General features: G+C 43.4%; 1 protein-coding gene across 2 annotated transcripts in view; it reads left to right on the top strand.

Annotated features, from left to right (window-relative positions):
* Positions 1-15,876, top strand: part of ZBTB7C (zinc finger and BTB domain containing 7C) — a 228,585-nt gene that overhangs the window by 140,400 nt on the left and 72,309 nt on the right. For both annotated transcript variants that reach the window (XM_069219078.1, XM_069219074.1), the window contains exon 2: positions 5,821-7,017. In XM_069219078.1, coding sequence (XP_069075179.1) covers positions 5,837-7,017 — 1,181 coding nt within the window. In that variant the 5' untranslated portion in view covers positions 5,821-5,836. The remainder of the gene's footprint in view (positions 1-5,820; positions 7,018-15,876) is intronic.

Genomic DNA, 15,876 nt, shown 5'->3' with positions numbered 1-15,876 from the left:
CGAATAGCCAATCTCTAAGCTCGGTATTTGCATATTTGAAGACGATCATCGACAACTTTCTCTTTCTTGACATTTTTTTGATCACATTTGTCTCACAGGTTTCCTGCTGCACGTTATTACATCCATGTTTGTGCCGGGAAGGGAAACTTGGCATCCCTCCAGCCGTTGAAACGCACATGATCATTTTATTGAACAGAAACTGCATGCGAGGATGGCCTGTGTCCTCAAGTTAACGTCTCTCGGGAGCACTTTGGACAAGCGGTGACTCATTAGCAAGAGTGCCAGCCTGAAACTCGCAGAGCATGCTGGGACATTGAACTTTGCGGCCATTTATGAAACCGCCGCCTTGTGTGTGGCATCGCAGTTCAGCCGTGCTTGAAAAACGCTGTCTCCTGCCAGACCTGCAAGGTCACAGCCGTGAGGCTGCTACAGCAAGGCGATATGATGGTGCATTTTCAGCCTTCTGATTTTGTTCCAAAAGCAACTCTTGGACGGACTAGACCGCTTTATTTTACACCCGCCTCTCATTACTATGGTTGCACAATAAACCTATTATAAACAAAAGCTTGTCTATGAACTCAGCTTGCTGCTGAGACGAGACTTGGCCAGCCTGGGTGATGTCGGTGTGACGTCATGCTGTAGGTGGTTCTGCAGCAGCTGTTTTCTCCTTTATTTGTCACTATTTCCCGTGGCCTTGGTTTTGCCGCCCTGCTGCGTGCTGGTCCACGTGCGAGCACGTCCGGTCAGGTGGCCGTAGATAAGCACGAGGTCTCTCTTTTCATTGATCTTTCAGTAGGTCAGTCAAAAACCAGCACAGCATGTGAATCCCCTCCCAGGGCACGAGTCGGAGGTACACGCGGGTAGACGGCGTCCACCCACTATTTTCACAAGGTGGATGCCGTCCACCCTGGAAAGTAGTTGTGCAGCACTGTAATATGCTGAACTCATCCTGGTGTAATGTTTAAACACCACCACGCATTCAGCAGCGCATGCGCGTTGACTGCTTTCCTGAGCAGCAACGTGCAGGCAGCAGTGAAGAGGCTTTTTTAGGGTCGAGCCTGCGTTGCATGCGCTCGCGCATGCGTATCGCAGCGAGATGCTTTAGTTATTAGAAAAGGGCTCAGAGCCCTGTCGACGTCACGTCAGTGTGTTTCATTGGTTCATCGGCTTGCCTAGTAAAATCTGCTTGCTTTCATTAGTGGGAGGCATGCACACGTCATGCCTTTTCCGGTGGTTAGCTCTCCTCAAGCGCAGCAACCAAGTACAGAAAACATGCGAGGCTCGCTGTTTTCTGTCGGATCGTGGACTACTTTTTCTCTATTTTCCAAGCACGATTTCGCTTGGCAGAAGTCGAGCGCTATACACAGTTAATTTAACTTTTTCGGGTTACATACATAAAAGCACTTTTGCCAATAGATGAAAAGTCGGGTTAGGAGTTTACAACGCAATCAGCTCTAACATGAGCAAACGCGAGACCCGTTGCATTGCAAATGCTTGTTTATTTTAAATTCAAGCTGGGGCAAAAACGAAGGCCAAAGTTAAGTGGCCATCAGGCCTCCTTTTGTTCTCGCTGGGAGTTATTTGGAGCCTCACACCTACCTGCAAATGCAATGAAGGGGAAGCAAAGGCACAGGGCTTGTTGTCACTTCACAGGTTCTTAAGAGAGGCATGATTTTGACTTTGGTCAGTCCCTGGATTTAAGAGAGATGCATGCACTGTAAGAATGTCTGATATACTGGTCTGTTCCTGTATTTACACAAATAATTAATTAACAATTTTTTTTCTTTTTTTTTATATCGCTACTTATCTCAATGTAGGGTTTCAAATCGCTTTACATCACATATACACATTATACATTGACATAAAGCATATAAGTGCAAATGTTTTACATGATGTGTTATATAGGATAGTGAGGGTTACAAGGTGTAGGAGTCACATGTCCTTATATCTCACTGTGCTACATTAGAAGGATTGCAATTTATGAACTGCAAGTAACAAAAGGATCTCCATGTTAAAAGCAGTAACCTAATTACCTATCTACATAAAATAAAAATCTGTCACGATGTGCTCTGTAGGAGACACATTATCCCTCTATGCTATTTTGATTCAAAACTGGGACTCAACACTACACACATCTGTCTAGAAAATGTGTTAACCACCAGCGTTATCTTATCATTATTAGTATTCCCTGAGATTTGCGGGGCAAACGAAGATAAGATTTTTTTAAATGCAGTCTTTGCAACCAATTAAGCAGAACCGGTTTATTGCCAAGTTTCTCGTTGTGTCAATTTCTTTGTAGCAAAGATAAAAAAAAAAAAATATTGAATTTGAGGCCCAGATTTTGCGTCTGGATTGTGTCATTTTTTTGGCACAACCCAGATGCAAAATCGAATTTGTTAAATCTGGTTCAAATGAACTCCTTATAGACCTGCTAAACATACGTGTGAGGTCCTAAGATCAGATGTCACTTCTTGTAAAGACACTTCATGTGAGGTTATGGGTTGTGATGCCACTTGCGTTGTCACGCGCCATGATGTCACATGCTCTGATATCATGCACCATAATATCACTTGTATACTGTCTAACTTGGTTAGTCCCCCCTTCTGTTTTTAGGACTTGTACCCTGCTCACTCCCAAACATAATCTCCTATTCATGTGGGCTATCTACACAGCCCTAACAGTAAAACACTGCTGGGTTTATTTTTCTATCTAGACCACAAAAGTTACAAAGCAGAAATGGATCTTTACATATATTTGTTATGGTATTAAGTTCAGCCATTCCTGGTTGTACCTAATAGTGTCCCCTCCAGCAAAAATAACATTGTCTTAAAACGTACCACATGACAGCGTATCATTTAAAATCTGACTCATAGAAAAGAGAGTTTCTGCTCATTGTAGTGACAAGATGTGTCTGTGCATGCATGGGCTGAATGGGCATGCTCTAGAACAGCAGTTCCTAACCTGGGGTCAGCAAACTTGGGGGTCCGTAACACCTAATTACAGGGATCGTGACTGTTTAGAAATTACACAATATTAGAAAATTAATAAAATACATAAATAAAAACACAGAATTAAAAGTTTTGAAAAGCTTTGTGACTATGAAGGAATTGGAAAGGCTAAAAATGTCCGCACTCATAAAATTACTAGTAGTAAAATTACACTTGTAGTTTGTAAATACCAAAACAGTGGTAATCTTACTACAAAATGTAAGTTTACCTTTGGGAGTCAGACACTACATTGCTATCCGTATCTTGATGAGTTGTAGCAGCGCAAGTAGAACAAACAGACTCCAATATGGTCAACTGGTGACCTCATCTGAAAAAAATGGTATGCACTGACAAAAAGAGGTAATGTAGTAGGAGCAAACAAACCATATGTTAGAGTCATCTTTTAGAAATTAAAATACATTTTTAAAAGCTCTAATCTTCCCATTAAAATCACATTTTTACTACCTGCATTTTTTTTGTTTTTGGATCGAATGAAATATTTCATAATGTGTGTACTTTTTTGTAGTATACTTGCACGTTTTTTGGAATATTATTTTAAGGTTAAAATCGTAGGAATTGGTTAGATGGTGTGTCCCAGCTTTAGGGGTAATTCAGCAGGGATCTACAGTAGACAAAAGGTTAAGAACCTGCGACTGCAAAGTCCTGGACGTTATACAAAATCAATTGTATTCGCTTGTATTCGCTTTTACATGGCTTTGCTGCCTATCAGTCTTAGATTATTAGGAGCGCACTAAACTACAATATAAAGTGTTTTCCTGTTATATTTGATTTTAAAGTGTGTGTTGGAAAGGGAAAAATACATTTTTTAGCGATTTTCTTAATTTTTGTGCCAGTACACCAGTAAAAAACACATAGGTGGGAACCGTATCCAGGGACGTAGCTTAGGGGAGGGGGGCGTTTGGGATGTTGCACTGCCCTAATACATGTATGTTCTGATAGAGCACACACTGATAAGAATACACACACTCTCTCTCAACTCTGTTTTGAAAGCCTTAAAAATGTTAATTATTTTACTCTCCCTTTCCACTACCTTTAAGCCTCCTCTTATGCACTTTGTTTGTTGTATAATTTATTTTAACATTAAATGCCAGTGTGATTGTCAGTAAATCTGAAGATCACCCCCCCTAGTCTTACTGACCAAGCTACGCCCCTGACCCTATGTGCAAATGTGATTATGCATGGGATGGTGATGTCTCTGTGCTCATTGAAGCCCGGGGATGGATTACAGTTGAAGAGAAAAGGTAGCACTAGCAGGACTTATCAGGCTGTGGCAGTAACCCTAATGCCTAAATGGAAAAATAACTTAGTTCTGTTTCAATGGCTTCCAATTCTTGAGTGAACAACCAGCCCTCTACTTACAATACTCATCTCCTCATCCTGTGAATGTCCCTGTCCAATCATGGCTTAACCGTCACCATTTATGGTTTCAAACCAAATATCATCTGCTGCACAACATGCCCTGGCATGATCCTTGGGAACAGTCCAGCCTGAACTGCCAGGCCAGGTCTTCCCTGGACGGGAAACAAGCATCCTTAAACTGGTTTCTGGGTATCACCCTTCATCAGCCAGCCTAGCTAGTTTGAATGCAGTGGCATAGTGAGTCTGGGACCAATGTCTGGCAATACCCGGTGCACTTAGGGCAACAAAAGCAAACAAACACAAATGATGGATGGAATGCAGGACCAATCAAACATTCACCTCCAGTCACAGATCTGGATTTAATCCATCAATTCTTTTGCTCACCGCACCACCCCAGTTTGGACCCAGCCATATGCAAATCAGTCTTGACCCTGTTCCCTGTGGGAACAGTCCAGCCCCAACTGCCAGGCCAGGTCCTCCCTGGACCAGAAACAAGCATCCTTGGACCGGTTTCTGGGTATCGCCCTTCATCAGCCAGGCTAGCTAGCTTGAATCCAGTGGCATGGTGAGCAAAAGAATTGATGGATTAAACCCAGATCTGTGATTGCGTGTGAATGTTTGATTGGTTCTGCATTCCATCCATTATTTGTGTTTGTTAGCATTTCTCATAGAGAGTTGAGGGAGCGTATTTGAAACTAGTTTTCAAAGCCATATACACTCGCATGCACATGCACACTCACACACACACACAATTTCAAAGTATGTGTCAATACAGATTATACTTACACCATCTTGCAGTGATGTGAGGCATATTTATTGTTCACCACACTCCCCTCTTCCCCATTCCACTTCATTACCTCTGTAGAGAGCCTAGTTGTAATATTTTGAAACAATGGGAAGGTAATCCAGACCTCCTGGAGACTGAGCCCTTCACTACTGATATGTCACACCTCTAGGCCTACAATTAGAGTTCTATTCTTATGGAGGGTTTATAGTACTTAAGTAATTAGCAGTTTGTTGACTGTCCTGTGTGTTGGACCTCTCTTTCCTTTTGGATGAGAAATCAGCTAGCCAAGCAACATTATGCTTACCAGGCATCTTGATAGGCTGCGCTGTTAGATACTAATATTTGTGGCACATATTAGAGAAATGAAAACAATACAGTGAAAAAATATTAACATGAGCTATAAGCAAGTACATTATTTTGTGTATGATACTGCCTCTCACAAATAAGATGTGCCATAAGTAAATCCACAGGAGAAATAAATATAATGATTTTGTTCTGAATGTGTTTTTAATTCTACCATACTTGACTATGCACCTCATTTTCAAGTCACTTAATGAACTTCTTAAGGTGCTAACTGCAGCCATGTTTCCACATTGCTTATGTAGATTTCTCACTCCAATACCTGCTTTGTGTTTTTTAAAATGTTTTTGTTTTATTCTGTTGTAGGCCCCTAAATGGTAATATGGCCAGTGGAGATGATGATCTTATTGGGATTCCATTCCCAAACCACAGCAGTGAAATCCTTTATGGACTGAATCAACAACGCCGCGATGGGCTCCTCTGTGATGTTATCCTTATTGTCCAGGATCAGGAGTACAGAACCCACAGATCTGTCCTGGCTGCTTGCAGCATGTACTTTAAGAAACTCTTCACTGCCGGCACTTTAGTGGACCAGCCTTATGTTTACGAGATTGACTTTGTAGAGCCCGAAGCACTTTCGGCAATCTTAGAGTTTGCCTACACCTCAACCCTTACCATCACCACCTCAAATGTCAAAGACATCCTCACTGCGGCAGAGATGCTAGAGATACATTGTGTCGTTAACGTTTGCCTTGAAATCATGGAGACCAACAGAGAGGGAGAAGAAGACGAGAAGGATGATGAGGACGAGGATGACGATGATGAAGAAGATGACGACGAAGAAGATGATGATGACGATGAAGATGCAGATCATTTTCTGAACCAAGAAAGCCAAAATGATGCCCAGGAAGAACGCTGTCACCAAAGCCCTTCAATGTCTGACCTTACAGAAGAACCATATTCGGAAGCAACGAGAGACTGTCCTACCCATTGCCCAGCCAACGGCTCATCCAGCCATTTAGGGGTGTTACGTGACTTTTCTATTGAATCACTGCTTAGGGAAAACTTGTACCCTAAAACTGTGATTCCAGACAGAGCACCAGCCTTATCTCAGTTTTCTCCAGGATTCTTTCCCCATCTCTGGAGTGGGGATTTCCCAGCCTTTCCTCAACTTGGGGAACATCAAATGGACAATGTACCACTTGATTTGGTGATCAAAAAGACAAAGATTAAAGAGGAGGAGACTGAGGAGCTCCCGCCAATTCCCTTCCCTGATGACTTCTTCAAAGACATGTTTGCTGACAATATGAGGGGGCACTTTGATCATATTAAAGCGGAGAATGACTACAACGCATATCTTAACTTTCTAAGTGCCACCCATTTTGGAGGAATGTTTCCTCCATGGCCCTTGGAGGATGAGAGGAAAATGAAGCCCAAAGCCTCACAGCAGTGCCCCATCTGTAATAAAATCATTATGGGGGCCGGCAAGCTGCCGCGGCACATGAGGACCCATACTGGAGAAAAGCCATACATGTGTAGTATCTGTGAAGTACGCTTTACCAGGTGTGTATTCCATTAAACTAATAGTATGTGCTCAGAGATGCCAGATGTTTATCATGATTTTCAGTCATTCATTAGCTATATGTAACTGAATGGAAGTTCCTTGGAAAACCTTTATTTCTTTTTCTCCTTTTTAGGTTTTATGTCAGAATATCGAGTTCTAAAGATAGTGCTAGAAAAATATGGTAGCAAAAATATTGACAACAGAAATATTGTGAAGGAAAGTACATATTAAGTATAGATTTGCTATTCTTAATTGTAGAATTATGGATAGTAAATCTGTACTTACCAATAGATACTTTCTTTTATTGTTGATATTCTTGCTATGATATACAATATTTCGTTCTTCATATTATAGTTTTATTCTGTATTTCTCAGTTGGAAACTGATGCTGGTGTGTAAGTCCTTAAGTCAACTTATTTTTTCCTTGTTTCATAACATCCTCTTAAAGTTTTCTGTCTTTAAACTCCACATTGGGGTTAGATGTGTGTTAGAAATGGGGAATTTGGTTGGCAGTCAGGTTACCCCTGTCCAAGAAAGGAGCCTCATTCTAGTCAGAGCAAAGGAGAATCACCCTCAGTTAACCCCCGCTCACCGCCTTGGCAGCGTGGCACGAGCAGGCAGGCTTAACTTCAGAAGCAATGTGTAAAGTACTTATACCAACATACACAGTAACTCAGAGAAAACACTGCAAAATGACACAACACAGGTTTAGTAAAATAGGTAATATTTATCTAAACAAAACAAGACCAAAACTACAAAAATCCAACATACACAAGTCAAGATATGGACTTTTAAAAAAAGAATAAGAGTCTTAAGCCTTAGAAAACAGTGAGAACGCTGTTATTGCACAAAAGTACCTGGGAATTGTCAAAATAAAGTTGCACGGGCAAGTGGGCGTCGGAAAAAGCCAACATTGCGTTGATTTCTCACTCACAAGCAAGACCGTGCGTCGTTCCTCCTCCGGTCAGATCAGCGTGTGTCATTTCTTCTCTCTTGCAAGAGAGCGATGCGTCGATCCCAGACGGGCACCTCAGGTCCGGGCAGGCTTTGTGTTGATTTTCCGCGCCCAGCGATGTTGCTTTGAAATCCGGTCGCACAGTGTAAAGAAACCATGCTTCGTGGGGGCTTGCATCGTTAACAGCTGGAGAAACGCTTTGTTTCTCCAGCCGCGTTGCGTCGATTTCCCAACTGCGATGCAGGCAGAGCACCAACTTTAGCCGCGAGGCTGGCAGCGTGTCATTTATCAGCCACGTGGCGGGTGGTGCGTCGAAAGTTTTCCCGCACAGCGGTCTTTGCGTGGATTTCTGTCCTTTTTCACCAGCTGCATCTTTCAAGGGCCCTGAGACAGGTTAGGGCACCACTTGGCAGGCAGGACTCTCAGCAGAAAGCCCATGTGCTGGCAGAGAAAAGTCTTTGTTGTCCGTGAGACTTCAACAACAGGAGGCAAGCTCAGTTCAAGCCCTTGGAGATTCTTCACCAGTGGAAAGTCACACAAAAGTCAGACTTTGTTCTCTCTCAGGCAGAGGTAGCTACTGCAGCCCAACCCTTCAAAGCACAGCCACAGGCAAAGGGGCAGTACTACTCCTCTAGCTTCTCCAGGTATTCTCCTGGGCAGAGGTTCCTGTTGGTTCAGAAGTAATCAGATTTTCAGGGGTTTTGGGCCCTCTTTTGTATACCCCTTTCTGCCTTTGAAGCAGGCCTACTTCAAAGAGAAGTTTCTGTTGTTTTCAAGATCCTGCCTTTCCCAGGCCATGCCCCAGGCACACACCAGGGGGTTAGAGACTGCATTGTGTGAGGGCAGAAACAGCCCTTTCAGGTGTAAGTGACCACTCCTCCCCTCCCTGCAGCCCAGATGGCCCATCAGGATATGCAGCCTACCCCCCAGCTCCCTTTGTGTCACTCTCTAGAGACGAGGTGCAAACAGCCTAACTTCCAAACTGACCCAGACAGGGAATGCACAAACAGGCAGAGTTACAGAATGGTTTAAGCAAGAAAATGGCTACTTTCTAAAAGTGGCATTTACAAACACACAATCTAAAAACAACTATTACCAAAATATATATTTTTAAAATGTGAGTTCAGAGACCCTAAACTTCAAATTTCTATCTGCTCCCAATGGGAATCTGCGCTTTAATGATATTTAAAGACAGCCCCATGTTAACCTATGAGAGAGATAGGCCTTGCAACAGTGAAAAACGAATTTTGCAGTATTTCACTGTTAGAACACATCAGTACATGTCCCACTTTTAACATACACCGCACCCTGCCCATGGGGCTACCTAGGGCCTACCTTAGGGGTGCCTTACATGTATAAAAAAGGGAAGGTTTAGGCCTGGCAAGTGGGTACACTTGCCAAGTCGAACTGGCAGTTTAAACTGCACACACAGACACTGCAGTGGCAGGTCTGAGACATGGTTACAGGGCTACTAATGTGGGTGGCACAACCAGTGCTGTAGGCCCACTAGGTACATTTGATTTACAGGCCCTGGACACCTCTAGTGCACTTTACTAGGGACTTACCAGTAAATCAAATATGCCAATCAGGGATAAACCAATCCCCAATGCAATTTACACAGAGAGCATATGCACTTGAGCTCTGGTTAGCAGTGGTAAAGTGCCCAGAGTCCTAAAGCCAACAAAAACTGGTCAGAAAAATAGGAGGAAGGAGGCAAAAAGATTGGGGATGACCCTGCAAAAAGGGCCAAGTCCAACAATGTGCATTCCATAAAGTCCCGGACATCAAACTAGAAGAAATTTAGATATACTTTGTCTTGTGGTGTGCTCGCTGTTTAGGCCCTTGTAGTTTCAAGTGCCTTTGAAAATATTGGTCTGGGTGGTTATGTGCAAAATTGATGTGACTCGTTGCTACTATTTGAAAATTACCATAAATAAACAGCAGCTATATAGAGGGAAGAGGTGAAGTGGCATACAGGGCACATTGTACTTCCCAGAATAACTTCAAAAAGAAGAAATAAAAGTTAGAACTGTCACACTCCACGAGTTTGTGTTAGACTTCATGGTCACAGGTTCAAATCCCCCTGGGTTCTTTCATCCTTCCAGAGTCGATAAAAAGAGCAGTAATACATTAGGTAACAATAAACATCTGTTATTCCGCACCATAATGCCCCAAAGGATGAACTTGCACATTACAAACACATCTTATGGTATAATAGTGCAGTGTCCATGAAAGAGGGAGTCATGTGGGCATGAGTAGCTTCTAACTGAACTTTCAGTCTGTGGCCGTAGGAGATGCAGGAAAAGGAGGAAGCTGTAATACGACTGTAAATGTATCGTGGGGAGCGATCTCCTGAAACCAGCTGACAGAGTGAACATCATCATGTCAATAACTGCCCTACGCACTTGTTAATGATCCTTGCCTTTGGCTCAGTGTCCTTAATTCTGGTGGAAGCACTTATTCCAGTATAATGAATGAATTGTAATTTATAGAGCATAACAATACTCCACATGCTTTCAGTGGTGTAACGTAACTTGAGGGGGCCCGCTGCAAATTACCAGGAGGGGGCCCCCTCCCTCCTGGACTCAGTCATGGGCCTGCTGTCCGTGCACATTGAACTGTGCTGGTGGGGCCCCCTGGAGCACCCACCACCCCCCCGCATTGTGGGGGCTGCAGGGGCCTTTGTTATGCCTACGCCTGCTTTGATGGCTTTTAATGACGTAATGGTTTAATATCCCCTTATGTAGTCTTTAATTGAACGCTTCTCATACACAGAGCCAGAGTGACAATTTCCAGGGAATAACACATAATATCTTTGCCTGTGATTTCATCCCTGCTGTACACTCTGGCCCAGATTTACTATCACTTTGTGTTGTGTTTTTGTCACAAAGTGATACAAACCTGATGCAAAGTGTGATGGAATTTACTTTTCAACACAAATCATTTACATTGGAAAGTTGCCTAATGTAACACAAATTAGCACTATGCACTACTTCACGTCAAGAGCAGCGTAAAGTGGATGGCACATGAGCGTCCCCTTGCAACCACCCATGCATTGACACAAATCTGTATGTACTAACATTGGTACTTAGCGATTAGCGCAACAAAACTATGCCTCCTTGAGGCAGGCATAATAGGGGAGTAAACTTTTAAAAGTCTGAAAATTTTTCCAACTTCGTATGTGTGCTGCTCTCTACAAAGTGGAAAAAATTAAGGCATATTTTTTGTATTGGAAGCATCCCTGTACAGGACAAAACCTATGATGGACAAGACACATTCACCTTTGCAGTATGGTACAAGGAACTGTACGTTGGCACATGACAGCCTAGTGGGGGTAGAATAACAGCTCCATATACCAGGTATGGCGCTGTTTCTTTCTCTTCTTTTGACGCAATACAGCACATAAACTGTGCTTGCTATGCGGCATTGCAGCAAAAGCTACCCAAAACTTAGTAAATTGTCCCTCTGTGTTTAAAAGTTCACTGTCACAAGAGAGCATTGAGTGAGAACAGAGGCAGATAGACTGCAACAGGTAGGCCATTCTTTCCAGGCCTGGATAAGTGAGCTGGTGCAGTGAACCTGGAATACATACAGGAAGAGGTAGAGCTGGTGAGGACAGAATGCAGGATAGAAGCCATGCATCATTCCACAACTTTATTAAAAAAAAGAGTTATGGGATGGAAAAGTGAGGCAGACACATATGACGTGATTCAGTTGGGTATGCCGTCAAAGGAATTCAAGGAGCTGGGATACTGTGTCATAAGATTGTTTTAAAGAAAACGGCGGGAGTGGAATTCAGTGTGGAAATGCCTCCATCAAGGATGAACAAACAGTGACATTCTTGTAATGTACTAATCTACCTTCCATAAGGTGTACTTGAATGTTGCTTTTGTTTACACATCTTGTTAACCTGTGTGATATGGTCCATATAATACCGCACAGATACATTAAGTATTGTATAGCATTGGCATATTACTAGTACTTTCCACTTCCCTTGACAGGCCTAACACGCTTTTTGGATCACCGAGTAAGTACCCACTCCTTATTTATCTTTTACAAAGCGGTTTGAAGCCCTGACGAGGTCACAAAGTGCTCAGATTCCCATTGAGTTCTGTGAATGCCCTTCGGTTGTATGTTCTCCAATTTAGGGCTGAGTAGTGACCGCTGTTTTTGGCCACATAGTGAATATGTGCGTGGAATTCATCCTTCCAGAGGGGACGAGTCTTCTCTCAGCCTAAAACAGCTAAAGTTTACGAGAACCTGCGAGCCAAAGGTCACTTCCAATGGGACATAACAATCATGAGGGTTGTATCCTAGAAAAGACCTTATAATCTGTAATACAAGATAATAACACACACCAGAATGTGAATGTTTCAGTATTTAATTGCATTCACCCCTTGATAAATATCAACTGGTTGACCTGCCAATATTTAGCACAAAACTCAGAATTGCACATATTGAGAAATGTATCAGCCCACCCCTACTGAGGGCCTTGTGTGATGGGTGAAGGGTGTAACACATCTGCGAGAAAGAGGAGGCTCGACATGCGTTTCTTAAGCTCTTGCCCACAACATTTTGAGACCATCTTGCTGGGAGATGGAATTTTAAAGGTTTGAATTGAAGGTGTGAGGAGAAATGAAAGGTGGACTGTTTCTCATTGAGATGCTACAGCAAAGAAGCCATATTACCGCAGACTGTCCTGGTACCTCCAGTGAGGGGGCTTGAAGTCATGAAAAAGATGCCAAGCGCTGCTTGTCACACGGGTGCAGTCTGCCCTCTGATCTTACTCACTCGTGAGGTCTCGGCTGAGACCAAGTGAAATTTCATTGGCACTTGAAACCTTGGCATTATTTCCGGCATCCCCCCTTCCGACTGTTAATTGAAATGTCCTAGATGACGCCATTATGCCACGTCGCATAACAGAGTTTGTTCGGGGAAAAATCCTGTTATCCTATCAGATCGTGGGAACAATGTAAACGACCCAAATCTTCTCTCCATTTTTTAATGCAAAATGCACCCTCGCGCCAAGTGAGGAGACATTTTGCATTAAAAAATAGCGCAAAATGTTCGACTGCATAATAACACAGAATTTAGCAAATTTGTGGACATTTTGTTTAATTTCCGCAGTCGAAGTTTTGCCCAGGCTTAGTCTCAGCTCCTGACTGCGCGTTATCCAAAGGCTACATCTTTGGCTTCTGTAAATAGATTGGGGGGAGAGGGGGGAGAAAGAGAGGGAGATGAGAGAGACAATATGTCCATCGGAAACAATCACCAAATAAACGTTTAAACACATCACTGGGCCACGTCATAACCGTGTTTTCGGCCAGTCCTGATTTACCAGAGAACACAGCTAAGCCTGCTGTGACTTGTAGTGTCACCTTTGCCATTATAAGTATGGACCTACAAGGAACATGTTTATTGATGTGGGATAGAAAAAGAACAGTGGCTGAAAGGTCCTCTGATGATGTGGGGCATTTTGTTTCTGTCATAGGCATTTCTGTCAGTGGCATAACAAAAGCCCCCGCAGCCCTTGCGTGTTCCCTGGGGGGGAGGGGGATTAGAGGGGCGAGCTCCACGTGGCCCCCTTAACACACTACACAGTTCAGGCCTCTGATTGGCTCCCGGTGGGAGAGGGACTCGTCCAGGTACTTTGCAGGAAGAATGGTGGGCTCACGTTTCGTCACGCCACTGATTTCTGTCCCACATCGTGCCTCCATGTGAAGGTTTCCTGAAATAGTATACAGTAGGAAACATGTTTCCCATGAAAACCGAAACACTTCACAGCACCTTCGTGTCCTTTGGCAAGAAAACGTTAACTCAGAATCAAGCCACAAGCAGAAGAAAAGCCAGAGTCTCCATAATACCACAGTTTACGACAACAACCTCGAAAGTGTCCGTTTTTAGTGCACAAAGGTCACTCTAGCAGGCGAAATGTATTGCAGGTACATGCCGTGGACACGCACAGCCCTGGTGAACTTCCAACGAATCTGCTTCAGTGTTTCCAGGAAATCAGAATCTATTCTTCAGCCTTGCAGCCAAGTGGCCCCTCGTCTTATGCGACTCATTCAGCCAGTGTCAGTTATCAAAACTTTACACTCTGAGTCTCGCAGTATTGTTTTAAGAAAAGAGAAGTATTGATTTTGTTAAGAAAAGTATTGATTTTCTTATTAGCTACATAAGCTCACAAATGTTCATGCGCAAAGGCCTGCTGGGTAAAAAGTAGGGGCGGGCTGAAACTGACAAACAAGGCCCCGGCACCACTTATAGTATAACCAGTTGTTGAATAACATTATAGTTTTTTCTTTCTTAACATTTATTTTATTTGGACACCTTCTTCAGTTTGGATTGAGTGTGTCCGGCAGATGTATGTTTCTCGAGAGGGTATGAGCAGAGGATGTACAGATGGTGTGTCACACTGAACGCACTGCTCTCACACAACCTTTTAAAAAGTACTTCGTTGCCGCAGGTTTTATAGCGCCTGGGAGAAAATGCACAGGTCATTTGCTGCACTGTACACATATTAAGTACACAGGTATCTTTCTTTGTCCTCTCGTCCTGCCCTGAAACCTGCTAGGTGAGTAGTTTCCTGACCCACACTACACAAGGCAGGGCTGGTCGCCGCTTGCTCTTGTTTTTGTAGTGTACAAATGCACACTTGTAGTAAATGAATGAAATTCAGAACCTAGTGGCAGAAAGGGCGCTCTTTGTGTTTGTGTTGTTATTTTCGAGAAAATGTACGTTTGAAAAAATTGCATTCCATAAGCACTGCTGGAACCTTGGTAAACAGAAACATTTTATACAGTAAATATTTTATGAACACTAAAATTAGATTCACAATCTTTGAACTTTAAAATAACAGGTTTTGGCAGTAAACGGAAGACCCTCTTTTTTGTTACAATATCATCATTGTCATTTTCATGAACTTTGCCATTTGTGAAGACTGTGTCACAGTGTTACTAGTCTCATGCTGCCTTGTTTTGGGTTTGCTCCTTGTCATTCTACGTGTAACCTGAGCTTCGCAAAATTAAGAGTTTTGCAAACATTAAATAGTTTGCAAATCTAGGGCTTTCGTATAACTACTGTATTTTTTATGTTACGATATTTATTGTGTATCGTGTACTATTAGTTGTATTTTAAGTAATCTTTAGATTTCTTGCCACAGTTTACGCTGTAAACATATAAGTGCATATATAGTATTTTTATTGTTGTGTTCCCATGTGACTGCCTGGACATTCATATTTTATTTGTAGTTGTAATGACTGCACTGTAATGGGCCTAGATTTATCCTTCCCTGCTTCCCTTGAGCTAGGATTTGACTGTTTATTGGCATATATCTGAAGAGTTAAGATGTCTGCTTGAGGCCAATCACCCACTGCAGACTTAGGACCCTATTACAAGTTTGGCGGTCCGAGGACTGCCAAGCTCACAGTGGAGGTCGGACCGCCGCACTCCTGGTGGTCCAACTGCCAGATTACAACCCTGGCGGTCGGACCGCCAGAGGACCTCTGCCACCACCAGGACCATGGATCCCAGTGGTGTGGCGGCAGTCAGAATCGTGGTCCGCCACAGTGGTGCTGAGTTCAGCACCGCTGTCCTGATCACCACTCCCCTTTCTGCCAGCCTTTTCATGGTGGGGTCCTGCCATTAAAAGGCTGGCAGAAAGGTAGTGCTAAGGGCAACAGGGGGGCCCCTTTGAAGCGCAGGGACCCCCTGCCCAGCACCCTCGGAATGCGCACTGTCTGCTATAGCAGACAGTGCGCATTCCGAGGGTGCTGGGGGCCCCCTCTGCGTGACAACGTTGAGGCTGCACTGTTTCCACTGGGCTGAAAGGCGGAAACCTCCTAATGTGGAAGTTTCCACCTGTGAGCCCAGTGGAAACATTGTAAGTGGCCTGGGGAGGGACA

Source organism: Pleurodeles waltl, chromosome 1_1 (assembly GCF_031143425.1).
Source record: "Pleurodeles waltl isolate 20211129_DDA chromosome 1_1, aPleWal1.hap1.20221129, whole genome shotgun sequence".
NCBI classification, from domain to species: domain Eukaryota; kingdom Metazoa; phylum Chordata; class Amphibia; order Caudata; family Salamandridae; genus Pleurodeles; species Pleurodeles waltl.
Note: the sequence above shows the minus strand (reverse complement) of the source record. Positions and strands in the feature narration are given on the sequence as shown.